This window comes from Rhinopithecus bieti, unplaced genomic scaffold (genome assembly GCF_001698545.2).
Source record: "Rhinopithecus bieti isolate Rb0 unplaced genomic scaffold, ASM169854v2 scaffold_12217, whole genome shotgun sequence".
In the NCBI taxonomy this organism is placed as follows: domain Eukaryota; kingdom Metazoa; phylum Chordata; class Mammalia; order Primates; family Cercopithecidae; genus Rhinopithecus; species Rhinopithecus bieti.
Window position 1 is genome coordinate 829,625 of NW_016807111.1, and position 20,375 is coordinate 849,999.

Below are 20,375 nucleotides of genomic sequence, written 5' to 3' on the forward strand. Positions count from 1 at the left end.
GGGAGCACGCAGATGAGACCCCTGGGGTCCACCCCCACAGCAACGTCCAGGAGTGGGTATCTGCAACTCCCAAAGCCCAAATGGGCACGTGATACAGTGTGATCTTTTAGCCTTGCTGTCCACAGACAGCTTAAGTGTTAACCAGCCCCATGCCCTCTTGGTACCCAGGTCCTTGTCCGGCTTCCAGGAAGAATCAGGTTCCATATAGACTTGAAGGATGAATGTGGGAGTTTTATTGAATGGTAGAGGTGGCTCTCACCAGGATGGATAGGAAGCTGGAAGGAGGATGGAGTGGGAATATGCTCTTCCCTGGAGTTTGGCTGTCTCCTCTCTAGCTGTCCCCAGCTGAACTCCTCTTGATATTCAGATGCTCCTTCTCTTCTCTCTGCCACGCCGTTTGGCCATTCTTCTGCACTTCGGTTTGTCTCCTCCTCGTCTGCTTCTGGAGCCTGTGGTCTGAAGTTTTTATGGGTACAAGGTAGGGTGGTGTGGCAGGCCCAAAGACAACTTTTGGGAACAAAAACAGGAATACCTGTTCCCATTTAGGGCTGTGGATTTCCAGGCTTGATGGTGGGGCCTTTGCTGGGGAACTACCCTCTTCTACCCAGTATTTCTCTGTCTCCTGTCCATATCAACATGTCATCAGTCAAGGACACAAAATGAAAAACCAGACTTGAGTTACTGAGTCAAAGCAAAGAGGTGGCAGGAAAGTCAGGAATATGAAGCAAAATAGAAATAATGACATGGTCAGTGGTTCTCAAACCTTAGGGTGCATCAGAATCACCTGGGAGGCTTATTAATATATATAGTGCTTGGCTCCATGCCCAGCATTTCTGCTTCAGTAGGTCTGGAGTAGGGCCTGAGAATTTGCATTCCTAACAGGCTCCTAGGTGATGTTAATGATGATGCTCTGGGGACCACACGTAGCAAACCATTGGTCTAGATGGATTTCAGGGATAAGTAATAGTGCCTACAGTGACTTTCATGAGCTCCTGGGATACTTTGGTTGGGTGAGCTGAGTTTCCTGAACAATTAGGAATAAAATAGACAATTATATAAAATTTTGGCTTTTAAAAAATTTTAATTGGCTTTTCTTTAAGTCAAAGGCACAGCTCAGAGTTTATGAGGATGTGAACCTCTTTCTGCATTAAAATACAAAATAAAACTATATTCTTATTATATAAACATACATAAAATTATTTCCTCTCTGTGAAAAGTGATTTTCTCCTATTTTGTAGTTTAACAGCTAATACAGTGCTCTGGTTAAGCATGTGTGCTCTGAAAGTAGTAGACTGCTTGAGGTCACATCTTGATTCCACCACAAGCTTTGTGCCTGAGGTCACAAGTTTCTTAAATTTTCAGAACTTCCTTTGTAAAGTGGGGATAATACCAATGGCATAGGGTTGTTGTGAGGATTAAATGAAGTAATGGCTTTAAACCACTTATTGGAGTACCTGGCAATACTAATTGCTCCAGAAATGTTAGCTGTTATTATCATAGTAAATGCCTTTGTTTAGGAATATGACTTTGTATATAATACTTTGGTACTTATTTCACGTTTAACCTGATAGGTTGTTATTTGTATCTATAATTCATTATAACTCTTCTGCTAAGAATAGCCCTGAGTTGGCATGAAGTTAAATTATATGTAAACAGTGTGACTTAGAAGTACATTACAGATAGCAAAGAATCTAAAATTGCCTCAAGCAAATTTCACACTAAAAAGAATGAACACTTTCTATAGCATAGTGGTTAGAAGCATCTACTCTGGAACCAGATTGTCTGGTTTATATTCTGACTCTACCTTTCACTAGCTCTGTGACCTTGAACAAGTTACTAGACCTCACTCTTCCCCAGAATCTTCATCTGTCAAATGGTGGTAATGAGTTGGGCACAGTGGCTCACGCCTGTAATCCCAGTGAGGCCAAGGCAGGCAGATCACTTGAGGTCAGGCATTTGAGACCAGTCTGGCCAACATGGTGAAACCCTGTCTCTACTAAAAATACAAAAATTAGCTGAGCATAGTGGTGCATGCCTATAATCCCAGCTACTTGGGAGGCTGAGGCAGGAGACTTGCTTGAACCTGGGAGTCAGAGGTTGCAGTGTACCGAGACCACACCACTGCACTCCAGCCTGGGTGGCATAATGAGACACCATTTCAAAAAAAAAAAAAAAAAAAATGCTGGTAATAATACTTATCTCAAAGTGGTTATAAATATATGTGAACATGCATACACACACAAGAGATCATCTATATAAAGTGATTAGACCCTACAAATGAAGTATGCAAATTGCTTAGAACAATGCCAGGAACAAAATAAGCATAATTAGCAGTGTTTGCTGTTGTTCATATTTTGTTCAGGTGTATTTTTTGGCAGAATTTTTTGGAAAAATAAATCTGAAATATTGTTATTTTTCCCCTATAGTTCAATATACTGCAGCGTAGGTCTGTGACAAATTTGCAAAACTGAAAATGAATATAGTCATCCCTCAGTATTAATGAGGAATTGGTTCCAGAACCCCTTCCCACTCCACATACCGCAAGGATACCAAACCCCTTATATAAAATGATGTACTATTTGCATGTAACCCATGCACATCCTCTTCTGTATTTTAAAATCACCTCTAGAAACTATGTAAATGCTGTGTAAACAGTTGTTACACTGTATTGTTTAGGGAATAATGCCAAGAAAATAGTCTGTACATGTTCAGCATGGACACAAGCATCCTGTTTTTATATTTTCAATTTGATGTTTATGAATCCATGAATGTGGAACCCATGGATATGGAGGTCTGACTGTACTGTCTCAATCAAACTACATAAGAAGGAAAGCCCCTCTCCCCACCCCTTCTACAGGTTCATAAAAATGTAATTGGCATTCATTTATAACCAGAGTTAATACCTTTAAGACAGTGTAGACTTTAATGATGTTTTAGGAAAAAAAAAGAGTCCCCTTTTATACTTAGAAAATTTCTAAAAGTGTACTTTGAAAGGATATCATTGACTTTGTTATTGCCAAGTTCTGTGGTCTTTTCTCCGTCTTGTTGTCCCCTGGTCTTGGTTTTCATGTGACTTTATTGACCACTCTGTCCTTGAAATTGTCCCTTTTCTGGGCAGCCTGACTTACACACAGCTTCCTTCCCAACCATTACTCCAGGTGGGCACTTCTGTCATCTGCCATTCCTAGGGCATGTGTGCCAGCACCAAGCTTCACCTTCCCTTCTCAGGACACTTTTTCAGAGGGATCACTGATTCCCAAGGCCTCCTCTCTCCTCGCCAAGCTGAGGCCTTGTGTCTGATCTGTTCTCCCAGCTAGCTCTGTAACCCCAAAGCCTGCTAAGTTTCCACTTGAATTACTCATCACCACTTCAAAACCAAACTTACATTCCTCTAAAAATGTTTCCCCTGGCAGCATCCCTGAGTATCAATAATACCACACTCAGCCCAGGCTCTAGGCTTAGCATGCTGCTGCTGCGTCTTACCCATACTTTTACATTCCTTTCTATTTTTCCCCCAAAGTGGCATCACTCCCACCTGCCCTTCTAGAATAGGACCTTGTTACCCTCACCTCTAGTTCCTAGGAGACTTTGATGCTGCAGTACTATATCACCAACAGGCTAATCTTCCTTTTAACAAACTATTCACCCACACCAGGGCTGTGCTGTTTGTTCCCATATCAAGTGGAGATGTTTCTGTCTGGCTTTCAAATATTTCCATAGTTCCTTTAAAGCTTGTAGCCCTCTTATGTCTCACTTGGGGCCACCTGGACTCTGCTCTGGGCAGGCCTCTTGCAAGGATCATATGAACACATTCTCCACATTAGCCCTTGCCACTCACCTGGACTTTGAGCAACCACAGCATTTACACTCAGCACTTAATATTCCCTTTTGCCTGTTTACATTTGTGCAGTATGCATCAACTTTGTTTTCCAAGTGTACGAAGACAAGAACCGTTCCTTAAACATTTTAAATTATACCCAAATTTAACATAGCATCTGGAACTGTGAAGAAAGAATATATAATACCCATGAAAGAGACCAAAGAGAAAACATGCTGTTCAATTCCGTTATACAAATGAGGACTCTGAATACCTGAGATAGAAAGTTTAAAAATTAGTAGTTTTATATTTAGACTCGTGGTTACCTTCTATTCATGGCAAATGATGGCTGCTTGCCATTTATATTATTGGCATAAAGTTTTATTTTAGAATAAATTTGCTTTTGATTAAAATATTAATTTAGAGAGAGACTAATAAGTAATAGCTCTAGAGGTACAAAAATACGGCAAAAATTGTGAGGGTAGTACTCAAGTGATAGAAATCTTGAAAATACTATAATACAATATGGTTAATCTGTGCTTAATATGTAATTGTTGACTGACTAATAGCTCAAATCAGTCAACCTAGAAAACAGTGTTCAGACCTGTGTTAGTCGTTTTTCACACTGTTATAAAGAACTACCAGAGACTGGGTAATTTATAAGAACAGAGGTTTAATTGACTCACAGTTCCATATGGCATAGGAGCCCTTGGGAAACTTACAATCACAGCAAAAAGTGAAGGGGGAGCAAGGCACCTTTTACATGGCAGCAGGAGGCAGGGGTTGCGGGGAACTGGCACACTTTTAAGCCATCAGATTTCATGAGAATTCACTCATTAGCACGAGAACAGCATGGGGGAACCACCCCATGATCCAGTCATCTCCCACCAGGTCCCTCCCCTGACATGTGAGGATTACAATTAGAGATGAGATTTGGGTGGGGACACAGAGCCAAACCATATGAAGACCTATTGCCTAAAAGCCCCTTAGCAGACACCAGTTTTCACAGCTGAACTTTTATCAAAGGAAGAGAAAAGACTCAATGAGCAGAAATGATTTTCGGCTCCTAGGAAGTTGTCTGCTTGCTGTGCTTGTTGGAAGTGCTGCCATGACTGCAGGCCACTGCCTTCATCTGGAGGCAGGGAGTGGGGACATCCCTCAACTACCCATTGCTTTTCCTACAACTCTCTCCCACACAAAGTCTAGCTTGAACAAGCTGCAACACATTAACATTAAATGAGTCCCAAAAAAGTTTAAATTCCCATATGCAAAATCACTTGCAAAAGAGACTTTTGTACTTCACATGCCAATTCTTATCCTCTTTGTCTTATTTTTGGAAGCTCTAACAGCCACCCTCAGAAACCCTACCTTACAGTGGTTTCCACCAGGAAGCATAGCTTCCCTGACCAGGCTCACTGAATTATAGTCCCTCAAAGTAAACTCTGTGCAGGAGAACATAAATAGACTGTGGCTGGAGGTCTGTTTATGGTGGGGCCTAAAAAGCCAAAATCCGAAATGCAACGAACTCTGAATATTGAGAGAGATGAAAAGGGGATCCACTGCATGATGCAATTCTGATGAAAACTACCCAGAGTTAGGCCAAATTTCACAGGTTAAAATTACAAGCACCACAATATGGTACTCACTTCAGACATCAACTGCAAGTTTGGGGGACCCCAGCTCACTTGCACTTCTGACCATTTGGGTATAAATTTGGGAGTCCCTATAAGCCCCCAGGTTTGATATTTGCTAAAACAGCTCACAGAATTCAGAAAAGCACTATACTTACAATTAAAGTCCTCCTATAAAGGATATAAATTAGGACCAGCCAAATAAAGAAGCACATAGGGTAAGGTCTGAGAGGGTCTCAAGCATGAAACTTCTGTGTCCTCAGGACACATCAGCCTCCTGGTACATCAATGTGTATCCCCATCTAGGAAACTTACCCAAGTCTTGGTGTCTAGAGTTTTCATTGGAGTTTCATTATGCAGTCATGATTGACGGAATTATTATCAACATAAGTGGACTCAATCTTCAATCCGTCTTTCATCCCCAGAGGCTGGGAGAGAGATCAGGTTAAATGTCATAATGGCTCCAAGCCCTAACCCTTAATCACATGGTTGGTCCATCTGGCATGGCTAACCCCCATCCTGAAGCTATCTGCGGGCCCACAGTGAGTCACTTCATTAGCATAAATTCAGACGTGGTCCTAGGGGCCACATCATGGATAACAAAAATATTTCTATCACATGAAAAATTTCAAGGGTTTGGAAACTCTCTTCCAAGAACCCAGAACAAAACCAGATAAATTTTTATCTGGCTAATGACATAGAGAAAATACAATAAGAATTGGACCTATTTTAAGTCTTAGAAAACCCAAGACACAAAATTATGATTTTTGGTGGTAGAAGGAAGAACTATTTGAAATTATTTGCTGATTTTAATCCATACTAAAAGAACTGTAGTTCTGAGATTGTTGTTAGTCTTTGCTTGTCAAGAATGATATTAAGAGAGCACCCAAAGTACAAAGTTGTACATCAAGGGTGGATTTGTGAAGAATTCAGGGAGGTGGGGGATACTAGAAGAAAGATGTGTTGTTGGTTTAACCAGAAGGTTACCCATCGAAAAATGTCATTTGAATATAAAATAAAGGGTCATTAAACATCACTGGAGTCTTTTCTTTTGTTTTTCATTTATTCATTCACTTAGCAGTCTTTATTGAGTATCTCAGATGCTAGTCACTGGACATAGATTGCTATACCATCGGTGTAAGAAAAAAAGTTTATTTATTTGCATTTCATGGAAGAAGAGAAGGATGAACTATTTGAAATTATCTGGTGATTTTTTTTTTTTTTTTTTTTTTTTAAGACGGAATCTCACTCTGTCGCCAGGCTGGAGTGCAGTGGCACGATCTCAGCTCACTGCAACCTCTGCCTCCCGGGTTCAAGCGATTTTCCTGCCTCAGCCTCCCAAGTAGCTGGGATTACAGCCAGGTGCCAACACACCCAGCTAATTTTTGCATTTTTAATAGAGATGGGATTTCACCATTTTGGCCAGGATAGTCCGAAACTCCTGTCCTCATGATCCACCTGCCTCAGCCTCCCAAAGTGCTGAGATTACAGGCGTGAGCCACCGCATCCAGCCTATTTGCTGATTTTAATTGCAATCTAAATGAACCTGAATTCTGAGATGGTTGTTAGTTTTTGCTTGTCAAGAATGATGTTAAGAAACCCTACCCTCCAAGTATAAGGTATTAGGCATCAAGTCTATATTTGTGAGGAATTTGGGGAGGTAAAGAATAATAGAGGAAAGATACATTGTTTGTTTAACCAGAGGCTACCATTTAGACTTAATGTTTCAAGCAAAATTAAGAAGTGTTTTGAAATATGACGTGTTGTAAACTGTTCTCTTTTTTTTACTTTCCTGTAATTGGAGCAACATACTAATTTCTACAAGTTGTGACTACTAACAGAGAGCAATCACCTCACAGACTTGTACCGAAGAGATGAGACCATCCAGGTGAAAGGAAACGGCTTCGTGCAGAGTCCTCGGTTCCCGAACAGCTACCCCAGGAACCTGCTCCTGACATGGCGGCTCCACTCTCAGGAGAATACAAGGATACAGCTAGTGTTTGACAATCAGTTTGGATTAGAGGAAGCAGAAAATGATATCTGTAGGTAAGTCAGAAAAAAAAATTTTTAGGGTACTATTTCAAGGTAAAAAAAAAAAAAGATGAATTTAAAACATCGCATCAAACTTTCCTTTTGAGCCTTTTAAACAGACCCAACATGTGTCACTTCTTTTTCAAAAAGCCTTTATGTCAACCCTAACAGACAAGATAGCATAGACTGCTGAGGCAGGGGGCCAAATAACCTGGCAGGACTCACAGAAACTCACTTGTGCAACTGTCAGGACTGTGTGACCTCCAAAGAAGGGTGAAACCTGGAGGTCCTCTCCTTTTCCAGGCACAGAACGGCATTTGTGCACAGGTATCCAGCATCCCATGTTACCGGCAACTGCATCATGTGACTCTGGTCAAAGCCTGCCATGCACTTAGGCAACATAAACCCCCGCCCAGCTCCGGCTGACCCAGGCCTTCCTAACCATAATGAATTACGCCAGAACTGGGAGATGATGGTTGGGGAACCTATCAGGGCCTGACCCCAAATTCATATTGTGAAGGCCTCAGATACGGGTGGAGAGGAAGAGAAAGCCCATCCCAGATTCCTTGTGTTCCTCAGAAGGGTCTGTTTCTTGCAGCTTCTGGGTCACAAGTAGAAGATGAAAGCTGTGTCCGATAATCTTCTCCCTTCTTAGCTTCGTTATCAAAGAAAGCCTGGGCTGTTGTTCTTTGAATGTCCGCTCACAACATTTTACTCACTTAATTAGCATGTATAAGACTTGAGGAAGATTTTTTTTCTTTTTTTGTACTTTACTGCACACACGTGTTCTGCATTGCCAATGAACTACTGAGCTGGTAAATCCTTTCAGCAGGTTTATTTTCCTTTGAATAATAAAAAGAGGTGCCTCAAATTTGGTTGTCCTCTGTTGCATGTTTATTATGCTGACAGCTTTTATTATGTTGCTATTTTGCTGAGAATAACAGCAGTGACTATTACTTTCTAGGACCATAGAGGGTAATGTATGCCAGAAAGCAGAGATGAATACATTAAGGAAGAGCCAGTTAATATTTACAAAGAGAATAAACTAATGCTGATCTTCTGTCTTTTCAACCTTGAAAAAACAGAACTAATATTCTGTGCCTAAAAAATCATGGGGAAAAAAAAAAAAACGCTATTAAAAGATTATTAAAGGTGATGACTTGGAGGGTACCATGATCTGTTTCTGCCCGTAGAACGCTTCCAATACCAAATCTGTGAGGTGAGGGTTTTTTCCCACAGTAGTTAATTCTCCGACACCAGCTTGTATTGTCCTGTTCAATTCAGTTCAGACACTACCTGGAATCAGCGTCAGATCCCACAAGTTAAGGCTCAGTCCCACGAGACTGCCTCCACGTTCTATGTCAGTTGCAGCTTCCAGGGTTCTCTCCTACTTCTGATAAACCAGCTATAAACAGGGGTTCCAAAACCCTCTTCTTGGGTTGAATAATTTGCTAGAACAACTCACAAAACTCAAGGAAACAGTTTCCTTGCTATTACCAGTTTATTATAGAGAATGCAACTCATGAACAGCCAAATGAAAGAGATACATAGGCAAGATGTATGTAAAGAGTGTCTTCTCTGGGTTTGCAACCTTCCAAACACCTTGATGTATTCACCAGCCTGGAAGGATATTGATGGAAGTTTCATGTGAAGGCATGATTAATTAAATCGTTGGTGGTTGAACTCCATCTCCAGGCCCTCTCCCTCCCCAAACGTCTAGGGGTGGAGCCAAAATTTACAGCTCTCTAATCATGTCTTGTTCTTTCTGGTGACAAGCCTCCATTCTGAAACTATCTAGGGCCTTCCAACAGGTACTTCCAAAAGGCAATGAATTTATTCATTAGGATAAATTATGGTATCATTGGAAGGGGGCTTATTATGGATAACAAAAGATACTCCTCTAACCCCAGCACTCAGAAATTCCAAGAATTTTAGGAGCCTGTGCCAGGAACAAAGACCAAGTATATATATTTCTTATTATCACGATATCATAGAAGGGAAGCCAGGTCTCCACTACTCACCTGGAGTTTTGATCCTAGCAGTGAGCCCTTTTGACATCCTAGCCGTGAAAAGAAGGGAGGAAGAGTCAGGATGGTTTCCTTTCTGAACCATTCACCAAATCTAGTTGCTCCTCAGAATTTATGGAAGGAAGTAGAAGAATAGCAGTAGAAAAGAGGAGAGAAAGACGGGAAAGAGACAGCCCAGAGACCTGTCTCAGAACCCTCTCTAAGAGATAAAACAGCCCTCTCTTGACTTCAGATTCAGAGTTAAAGTTACACTGATGTGTTCTTTAAACAAAAGTGACCTGTGGTGTTATTAAAAGTTTCAAGTATACTCATGCTTTGTGCAGCAAATATGATTTACATGTATTGTATACAAAATGAAATGGAATTGATTTCCTACCATCTGTTCCAAAGCCTCCTTCATGTTTACATTATAATATTTTATTCCTTGAATAATGATACTTTGTTAGTGCTTTTTACCTTCCAAGCACTATACAAACATTAATTAATTAATTTACACAGCACCCAAGAGATATGGAGCTGGTAAAATTATATAAGCCTTCTTATTTTATCCATAAGGAAACTGAGGCAATGGACATAAGGGCCTTGTAAATCACCGTTAGAGAAACTTAGTCACAATATCATTATTTTTTACTTTCTTTTTAGATTACCTTGCCCAATCCAGCAGAGATCTGAGGTGCTTGAGTAAGACCAGGAAAGCCACATTGGTTTCTCTATGTATTCAGAAATAATGTTTCTTATGATGATTCCTTCTGATGATTGTGACAGAAAACTGTAATATGGATGTGAGACTTCTGCCACTGTTCACACTGAATGCCCATCATTTGCCTGTGACCTCAGCATCTGAAGTCACTGTGGAAAAGGTAGAGTGTAGGAGCGAGATACTGATGACCAAAACTGAAAGAAATAGTTCAGCTTATCAAGTAGAATGTTCCAACATCTTAGGGGGCTGAAAGTAGACTAAGTACTCTCTGGAAGATGTAAACTATGTCACTGAGGATCTCCTACTATGTGATAGAATGATGGAACACTCTGGAGGTGCTTCGAAGACCAAATGCTCACAAGGATAACTAAAGAGGCTTTTGCTGACTTCTTCAATCCCAGGATTCTAGTTTCTCCGACCAATGCCAGAGGTGAACTTATGGTCTTAAGCTCATTCACATGTTGGTTTAACCAGCCCAGATTTTTCTGATATTGGTTAGCACACATCTCTCCTTAAAGTTACACACTTTCCCTTATGATAAGTTTCATATTTTATGACATTTCAAAATCTTTATCATTTCAAAAGATAATTTGCAAAAAGAGAATATAGCAAATCATGTGTTTATCCATTAATTTTCTGTAATGGCATTACTGATTTTGTAAGCTATATAGATGTAGATCATTTACTTTCTCAAGAAAGCACCGAATGCGGTAAATTAATTCAGAGTGGGTATTTGTTTTAAAAACTTTATATAGTTAATATTTGGGCATATAACTGGAGTTACGTCTCCTAAAATATGCCAACAATTACAGATATTAGTTTTTCCAAGAAAACTTTTTAAAGCCGCATGCTCAGAAAGTGACCCATTTTGATTATCGAAGATTTAGGAAGAGTCATGACTAAATGTATGTAAAGGTTTTCTCAGAATAGATTACTGAAGTTTGAATTTGTAAACCTAATACAAAAACCAGTTTTCCTTTTAACATTTCTGTACATTGTAATTTTCATTTCAGATTGTGGTCATGAAAAATCACATATGCTAGTTTTAATTTCTCAGTGAAAGTATGAATTTCAAAATATACTTTAATCAAAACATGTTCATTATGTCCAATTGATTCTAGGTATGATTTTGTGGAAGTTGAAGATATATCCGAAACCAGTACCATTATTAGAGGACGATGGTGTGGACACAAGGAAGTTCCTCCAAGGATAAAATCAAGAACAAACCAAATTAAAATCACATTCAAGTCCGATGACTACTTTGTGGCTAAACCTGGATTCAAGATTTATTATTCTTTGGTGGTGAGTACTTAACCACTTTATGATTAAGAGCAGACACTGGTTTCATGAAGTATAGAGATCAATTTTCTATGATCAAATTCAGTGAGGGTGAGTGAACTTTATTAATTGCTTATAACATGGTTTGTTCCTACCTTATGGTCAAAATGTTAAAATCCTTGTTAGTAAGAAGTACCATTTTGGATCTATTAAGTCAACCTTTGGGCCATGCATTTTGAAAGAGAGCATAGTAAATAGAAAAAGGGAAATCGTTTAGAATAAAGCAGATACTAAATTGACTTTTGATTCAACTGAGGCAAGGTAAACATTTAGCCAAATAGAAAGTATGTGAGAGTTAAACAGGTTTTCAGAATTAAAGCTCAAGAAAATAATTTCCTCTTTTGGTTTGAAAATTTGTGTATAAATTCTATTGCAGAAAAAAGTCCTGATGATTATAATTTCAATTATGACCCAGATTTGGGAGGGGTCTGTCTTATAATCATAGAGCCTCAGGGCTCATGAGCAGATCTGCAAAATCAAAAGGTCCAATACAGGACCCAAGAGTATGAATCCTGTTTGTTAGACTCATGCTTATTTGTAGTCTTTCTTTTCTCTACTCGAACACCTCAGCAGCCATTCTCAACTGTAAATGGTTCTGACTGGTAGAAAATGTTCAACCTTATAATGAGCCAAAATCTACATTGTGAAAATGTTCAACCTTATAATGAGCCAAAATCTACATTGTAGTTAACTGTAGTCGTTGGGTCACCCACAATCATGGGTTACACACAATCTTCTTTACTCATTCATACATTAATAAAACAATAGTAAGTTCCTGTTCTTTGTCAGGCATTCTGGTAGATGTAGTAGATACAAAGGTAAGCAGGACAGACAGGGTCCTTGAACCATCTGGAGCTTAAAGTCAGGTAGAGATGACAAAAAATTAAAAAGCAGTAACAGGCCAGGTGTGGTGGCTCATTCCTGTAATCCCTACACTTTGGAAGGCTGAGGTGGGAGGATCTCATGGAGCCAGGAATTTAAGACCAGCCTGGGCAACAAAGCAAGACCCTGTCTCAAAACAACAACAACAACAACAACAACAACAACAACAACAAACAGCAACAACTGAGAATGCTGCATAATAAGACAGAATAACTGAATGGTGTAGGTTAGGTCCACAGAGACATTTGGATAATTTTGTCTATACATTAACATAAATATCCCAGAATCCTTCAGTTGTTTGTAGCATATTGCCTTTTGAGATCAATTTTCACTTTCTTTAGGTTTGTCTCTGTCCCTTTTCCAAGTGTGAATGCCAAAATAGAACACAGTACTATAAATGGCATCAGTTTATTGGGTTTTTTTCTCTTAAGAATTAAATGTTTAGAAAAGAAAAAAAATCTTGCCTTTTAAAAAATCTAATTGTTTTTCTTTGCATTGTAGTGAATTATTAAACACTAAGTGAATTCTACATCAGAACATTGTAAATGAAAAAATAACATGCGGTAACACTGGTTGCAGTTTTAATTTAAAAATAATCCATCAAGCATGATTTACATTATTGCAAACTCATGCAGTTCTGCTCAGCATTAAAATTGAAGTGTGAACCTTTGGTTTCTACATTTATTTGCCTTTTAATATGTTCAGTGATGCATCTGTTCTCAATTGTTCACGGATGGAGCAGGCTTGGCATATTAGAATGGTGATGGATAGGTTTAGAGAAGAATTTTTTTTCCCTTAAAATACCAAGCGCTATTAGTGCTAATGTTTGGTTATGAGTAAGTTGAATGGTCCATAAGTCAGTTAGAAACACCGTAACGCCAACATAATGTCTTTAAGGCAAAACAACCACTTTTGTAGAAAGCAGTAGGAATACAGGTTTAAGGGAGAATCGATACTTTTGTTTGATGTGTTTTGGGTTATGGTATAGCCTCATAACTCATTTGTTGGTCAGTTTTAAGTGGAATATTGGACTGCCTCTATAGTTTGGATGTAAACTGTTTGGCATCGCTCCCCTGACTTATTTACCTCCACCAGTACTTTCAATTGGTGTTTTTTCTTTTTTGAAATGATGATATTACAACACTCTTGTGTATTTTTCTACTGGCCTGTTGGTCTGTGTCCATTGAAAATAGCTGCAGACTCTTTCTCCTCCTAATAGGCTTCTGGCCTTAAATATGGTCCACTAAAGCCAAAGTGTTTTGGCAAACAAATTTTAAGGGATAGAATGAGCTTAACCTCCAGGTATGCAGAGACTCTAGATCGTGTGGCTTTTTGACAAAACTCTTCTGTTTGATTCTTGGCTCAGCAAGGATAGATCACATATGGCTTGACCACTGTACTGGGAAGATCACTTTATTCATGTTTAAATTTTACTCAGAGGGGCTTTAAAACAGGGTTTATAAACTTAAGAGACCAGGCTTCAAACTGGAAGTAGGCCAGGTGTAAATTAATAGGGAGACAGTGGGATTAAAAATGGCAATCCCTCTTCAAGTGTGTTTAATACATTTTAGAATGCTAAACATATTTAGGAGCTAGAGTCAGCTGTTTTGCAACCCCTACTTTAAGGAATACTAGGTGCAAGAGAAATAAGAGCCTTAAGAATAGTTCGTGGCCAGGTGTGGTGGCGAAGACTTATAATCCTAGCATTTTGGGAGGCCGAGGCAGGAGGACCACTTGAGCCCAGAAATTTAAGTCCAGCCTGGGCAACATAGTGAGACTGTGTCTACAAAAAGTGGAAAAAAAAAAAAAAAAAAGGCCAGGCATGATGGCACATGCCTGTAATCTCACCTACTCCAGAGGCTGAAGCTGGAGGATTGTGTGAGGCCAGAAGGTCAAGGCTGCAGTGAGCTGTGATGCCACCACTGCACTCCAGCCTGTGTGAGAGTGAGACTCTGTCAAAAAAAAAAAAAAAAACAAACCAGCACATGAGGAGTCAAGGTGCTCTTGGAAAATGCAGAGTAGCTGTTAGGATAGGTCATAGATCAAGATCACCACCCTTCTCATCTCTACCTCTCTACCTGCATACCTCCCATGGAACATCTCTGCTCTTCTTGCCTCAGGGACTCTCCAGGTGTACCTGGACATTCCCTGAAGCTGTAAGTAGTAGGTATCCAGGACTGCAAGAGCCTATTACACTGGAATCACATCTAGAAGTTTCATGTTCATAATGTTTTTGGAAAAGTGCAACGTACATTTTTAGTCAGTTTTTTTACTCTAGCAAACTGTGGAGACTAATGGATAACATCAAGATAGCTTATTTTTGGTTGGGAATGATGCTTATATCACAGTTTTGTTTGATGTATGGAATTCCATCTTCTACCTTCTTTTAGCGCCCTATCACGGTGCTCTCCCAGGGCATGGCAGCATAGCCATATGGGACCAGTGCCTTACTGTAAAGCATACCTTAGATTGAAGGCAGGATTCACCAGTTAGGAATGGTGCAATATTGAACAGCTTTCTTATCCTTTGCTTTTATATCTTTTAAATGGAGGTAATAATTGGAATTGGTATAAAATTTTAAAATGATAACAATTACTTAGCACAATGCCTAGGATATATTAAGTGCTCAGTAAATGATGACAATAATTCTACCTTTTACCATCACAAATTATTTATATATCTGTCTCCTCCAGATACATGCTTACCTGCTTGTTGAGATACACACTTAGGATGTGTGTTTGTTGAAATGACCCTTTCTTGAGAAAATATGATTCATAAAAGTTGTCTGATTTCATTTTCTTACTCTCCTATTCAGCCTTCTTTTCTGATTTTACCCCATTAAAGATAACAGATACTTTCAGAAAGCATAATTAAGCAGAATGGATAATGTTGTCAAATATTTGGTAGCGAGATGTGATTATCTAAATAAATAAGGATCTCCTGCCACAAATCTACTTTGTTGGAGAACAAATGAATGGTTGGATGGTTAGGAATCTTTTTGAGAAGACTACTAAGTAGATTATTGGAAAGGTGTTTAATTACAAGGCTCCCAGTAGATGACGTACAGAGAACTGAACAAACAAGGGTATGAATTTCAACTCTGCTGCATACTGACTAATGGCCCAGTTTCCTCATCTGTAAAATGGTGATAATACTGCATGACATTAGGTTGTTTTGAGGATTAAATTAGATAACTTTTATAAACCACTTTGCCTGGAACTTATTAATTACTCAACTGTCTGTGGCTATTACTGTTATTATTATCACTGGCCTTATTATTAATATATCAGGTAACAGACAATCCTGTATAAATAGCCCACTTGCGTGTGTGTGTGTGTTAAAGTAAGGTACATTTTTTAAAATTCAAAATAAAAGTCAAATCATTTGAAAGTTTGGAAAGCTACTCAAAAACTTTATTGTTTTGTTAATGAAATCTTTATTTTATACACTGAAATTTGCTAATACCCATTATAACACTTTCTAAAATAAAAATCTGTTTTGTCATATCAGTTGCTTAGCTGTGTCTATCTCGGTAGTTAATTAAAGTGATGCTGTTATTTCCATTGGGAATGAAACTCAAATGAAGAATAGTTTTACATAAAAATGATTATTTAAAATAGAAAAAGAAGAAAAGGAAGAAGATGGAGAAGAGGAGGAGGAGAAGGAAGAGAGGAGAACAGCCCCAGGAGTTGAAAAAGATAAGATTCTCAATTATAATAACTTTTGCAGACTCGAATTTTGCTCACCTAAAATTTACCAGCTGGTGAAACAAAAGCAGTATTATCAACAGCAAAATAAAGGTGAGCAATTCATCCTTATCCTCCTAAGCTGAATTCTTAAACAAAGCTAGAGAGTAAAGGAACTCAGTCGCTTTACAAAGTGTGGAAATGTCATCTTTACTTGCACATCCAGATAAAATCATTGACCATTCTGAACACCCATGATATTTTGGGCACTTCAGCCAGGACTATATCTACATACCCAAGGATTGTCAGAGTGAGGGCAGTAATCCCTACAGCAGATTCTGTTTACCTCAGTTTCTTTCCCTCAAATATATCCCACTGGAGATTTTGGAGCTGCAAGAGCTGCAATAGTTTCATATATGCCTACTGTAAGCTAGACAAGGCATGTCCATGTCCTGGAGATACAGCCATGAGGAAGACAGGCAGAACCTCTGCTGTCAGGAACACGCATAGCAGTAGGAGGAAACAGATAATAAGCATATAAGTAGAGAAGTGCATGCATACACAGAAACATAGACATTTGAACCTCAATAAAAGCAGATAAAAGAAAATAGTGTGTTGGAGAGTGACTAGTATGGAGCCCATTCCAGCTAGGGAGTCAAGGATGATCTGTAGATGTAAAATTTCAATGGAGACCTGAAATATTAGGAGGCAGTGATGCAAAGTTGTAGAAGAAGAGTGCACTAAGCAAAAGGAGAGCAAATGCTAAGACCCTAAAATAGAAAAGAGAAGGCACCTTTCCCTTGGTAGTGATGATTTTCTGCATTCAGGCTGCTGAAAGGAAGCAAAGACAAGAGAGGGAAGCAGCCCAGTAGGTCACTCCTCTCTCAGTCAAAGGTGAGAAAGGTTTCTTATCTTTATCTCAGACCATCCTCTTGTGGATATCTCTCAAGTCTTTCAGTACTTAGATGGGATAAGGTAGCTAAAACCAGAGGGTTGGCTAAGATGAGTTGCTACAAAAGCATCCATAAGACTGGAAACAAAGATAATCCAAAGGGTTAGATACTAGTATTAATCTTTTTATTATTATTATTATTCTATAGCATATTTATCATTATTATTATCATCATCAGGACTGTCCCACCAAATTATAATTTTTATAGGGGAAGGAACCTTGTATGTTTTGTTTATCAGAGTGCATGGCATATAAAAGGTGTTCAATAAAAAGTCTGTTCAAAAATGCGCTGAAACACATGCATAACTAGAAAGAGCCAAACAATATTATAATGGGACTTCATTTCACCTCACGTTCTGTGTGCTCTCATTCCTTCTTACCTACCTGTTCCTCTTCTGCTCCCCAACCCCTGAAGAGCCCAATTTTCCCTTTATTCCCCTCACCCATTACATTTCCTTGTAGACCGAGCCATACATATCCTTTGTCAAATTTCCCTTTGCTTCAGGATTGTATTAAATTTTATTCTTCACTGTCCCATGAACTCTATTAAAGTTCTCATTATGTACTGCATTTACGATCTGTCTGTGTGGACAGAAAGCAATCCAGGGACGTGGTCAGGGTCAGACAGGAGGATAGCAGAGCAAGAGGGACAAAAATATATGTACCAGAACCCCTGGGTGAATGCTGTTGTCCTGGGCTGGAAAGCCTAGGGCCCAGAGAAAATGAAGGCACTTCAGTGATGCTGGCTGAAGCACGCACTCTTTAAGAACAGATTCTCGCTGTCGCAGGATGTTATAGGCAGGGTCAGATACGTGTTCTTATTTACTATTTCACAAATACTCTAAAATTTCACCAATTACAGAGATCATTTTGATGGACTAATGTTCTCTTTGGGAAGGTTATGTTAATCAAATTGTTTTCCTAAAACCTAAATAGAGTACATATGAGAACTTTAGTAGAGTTCATGGGACAGTGAAGAATAAAATTTGATATAATCCTGAAGCAAAGGCAAGTTTAACAAAGAATATGGCTGGGTCTCTAAGCAAATGGTAATGGGTGAGGGGAATGAAGGGAAAATTGGACTCTTCAGGGGTTGGAAAGCAGAAGAGGAACAGGTAGGTAAGAAGGAATGGGAGGAAACAGAAAGTGAGGTGAAATGAAGTCCTATAATAATATTGTTTGGCTCTTTCTAGCCATGCATCTATTTCAATGCCTTTTGAACAGACTTTTATTGAGCACCTTTTATTTGCCATGCACTATTATAAACAAAACATACAAGGTTCCTTCCCCTATAGAAATTATAATTTGGTGAGACAGTCCTGATGATGATAATAATGTTAAATATACTAAAAATAATAATAAGATTAATAATACTACCTAATCTTTTTTGATTACTTTGAGGATTTCAAAGTATGAGGCATTGTATGTGAAGTGCTTAATACAATGACTGGCATGTTGTAAATATTCTGTTGCTGTTAAGTGTTGCATGAATGCATCTCCATGAAGCGTGGATTAGGGAAAATATAGAATTTAAAGCTGCATCATCTTAGACATCTAATACTTATGCTAATCCTGTTATTTTACAAGTGACTCAATAAACACAGGTTAGGTAACTTTACAAATGAGTCAGTGAAAACACAGAGATTAGGAGCATGCCTGTGGTCACAGAGCTCAAACATATGTGCTGCTATCCCTGAGATATGAAAGCTGTGGACCCACTCCACAGAAAAATAAATATATCCAAAGTTGTGCATAAAGTTGCAGGGAGGCCCCTGAATCTCATCCATAACATACTGTGCATGTGCACCCACAGATGTGGTTAAGCACCCCACTCTTGCTGCCTTTGCAAGTTATCTGACTTTGAGACTGTTGTTTTGCATGTTGACTAGTCCTGACACAAGCAGTGTTTGAAATAATACTTTACTGCTGTAATTTTCCTCATAAACCCTGGTCACTGATCATACGAGCAGATGACTCCCCGATGTGCTGAGTAAACACATTTCCAGCTTTGAGAGGGATGCTGTGTAATGTCACTTGAAAAGTTCAGTATCCTGTTTATCTAGTATCTAATTATATGGGCATGCAATAAGTAAACTTTAATCCTTGAAAACCAGAAAACTGTAGTGATTTTTAGATAAATGTGCCTCTTTATATGCATATAACCTTTTCTGTATATCTGTGGTCTTTGGTGTACTAATATTTTGATAGATGAAGAAAATAAGGAAAACAAAGTAGGAAAAAGCTATTCAAGCTATTTGAGAAAATGGCCTGCATATTTAAGATATGTCAACAACAAAGCAGTGTTACTTAGAGAGTGATGAAGTGAAACCTTGGTATTAAAAAAAAAGTCTCCACCTATTCACTTATAAATTCAACAAATATGTCTGAAGACTTACTGTGGGTAATAAGAAAATGATAGTCCTGAGGGAGAGAAAGGTGCACAATTAATAAGGCAGGGTGAATTGCAGTGATAAAATGTGCATGGAGTATTTGGGGCACACAAGAAATAGGGGCATTTAACCTCACAAAGGAGAGAATTGCTGGGCTGTGTTAGGGAGGCAACAACATCCCAGGAAGAGGGCGTTGCCTGCATAAAGGCCTGGAAAAGCAAGGCGTTTCAGAGTATCCCGATGAGTTCATTCAGAGCGTTGCAGGTAAGGGTGCTAATCACTTACTAGCCTTTCTTTATTTTAGCTAATAGGCAAAAGATACAAGAAGCCAAAAGGACTCAAAAGTAGCAGTTTCATTAATACGAGTCCAAGAAACACTAAAGCTCAAGTCTTTCTAGTAAAACTAGAATGGAGAACTTGGGTGGAATGAAAAGCCACAGGGTAAGTGTACAACAACTGTGATTCAAATTCAGACTAAAGGATGCTTGGGAGGGCTCAAGGTTGATAAACAGCCATGGGTACACTTACACAGTCTTCCTACTGCATGGAAGATCACAAGTCTGGTTACAAATGGTCATAAATAGTCACAATCAGGTGGGATAGCCAGCAGGGAGTTACGTTGTGCTTAGCCAGGAAGAGGAGGAGAGCCGCGACCTTTCCAAGTGATTGGTCCGAGAAGCAGCAACCCAAGAGAGAAATGGGGTGGGAAAGGAAGGAAGATGGAAGAAGTTGTAACCAGCCAACGGGTTCACCTTGCCCGCTGCTTAGACAGAGCCAATTTATCAAGACAGGGGAATTGCAATAGACAAAGAGCTTAATTCACACAGAGTCAGCTGTATGGAAGACCAGAATTTTATTATTACTCGAATCAGCCTCTCCAAAACTCAAGGATTGGAGTTTTAAGGATACATTTGGTGGGGG

The 20,375-nt window shown here is 39.1% G+C and overlaps 1 protein-coding gene across 1 annotated transcript in view; it reads left to right on the forward strand.

Moving 5' to 3' along the window:
• The window catches only part of PDGFD (platelet derived growth factor D), a 121,627-nt gene that overhangs the window by 18,789 nt on the left and 82,463 nt on the right, over positions 1-20,375 (forward strand). Inside the window, exons 2-3 of the mRNA XM_017880253.1 lie at positions 7,290-7,494; positions 11,328-11,508. Of these exons, the coding sequence (XP_017735742.1) occupies positions 7,290-7,494; positions 11,328-11,508 (386 nt within the window). The remainder of the gene's footprint in view (positions 1-7,289; positions 7,495-11,327; positions 11,509-20,375) is intronic.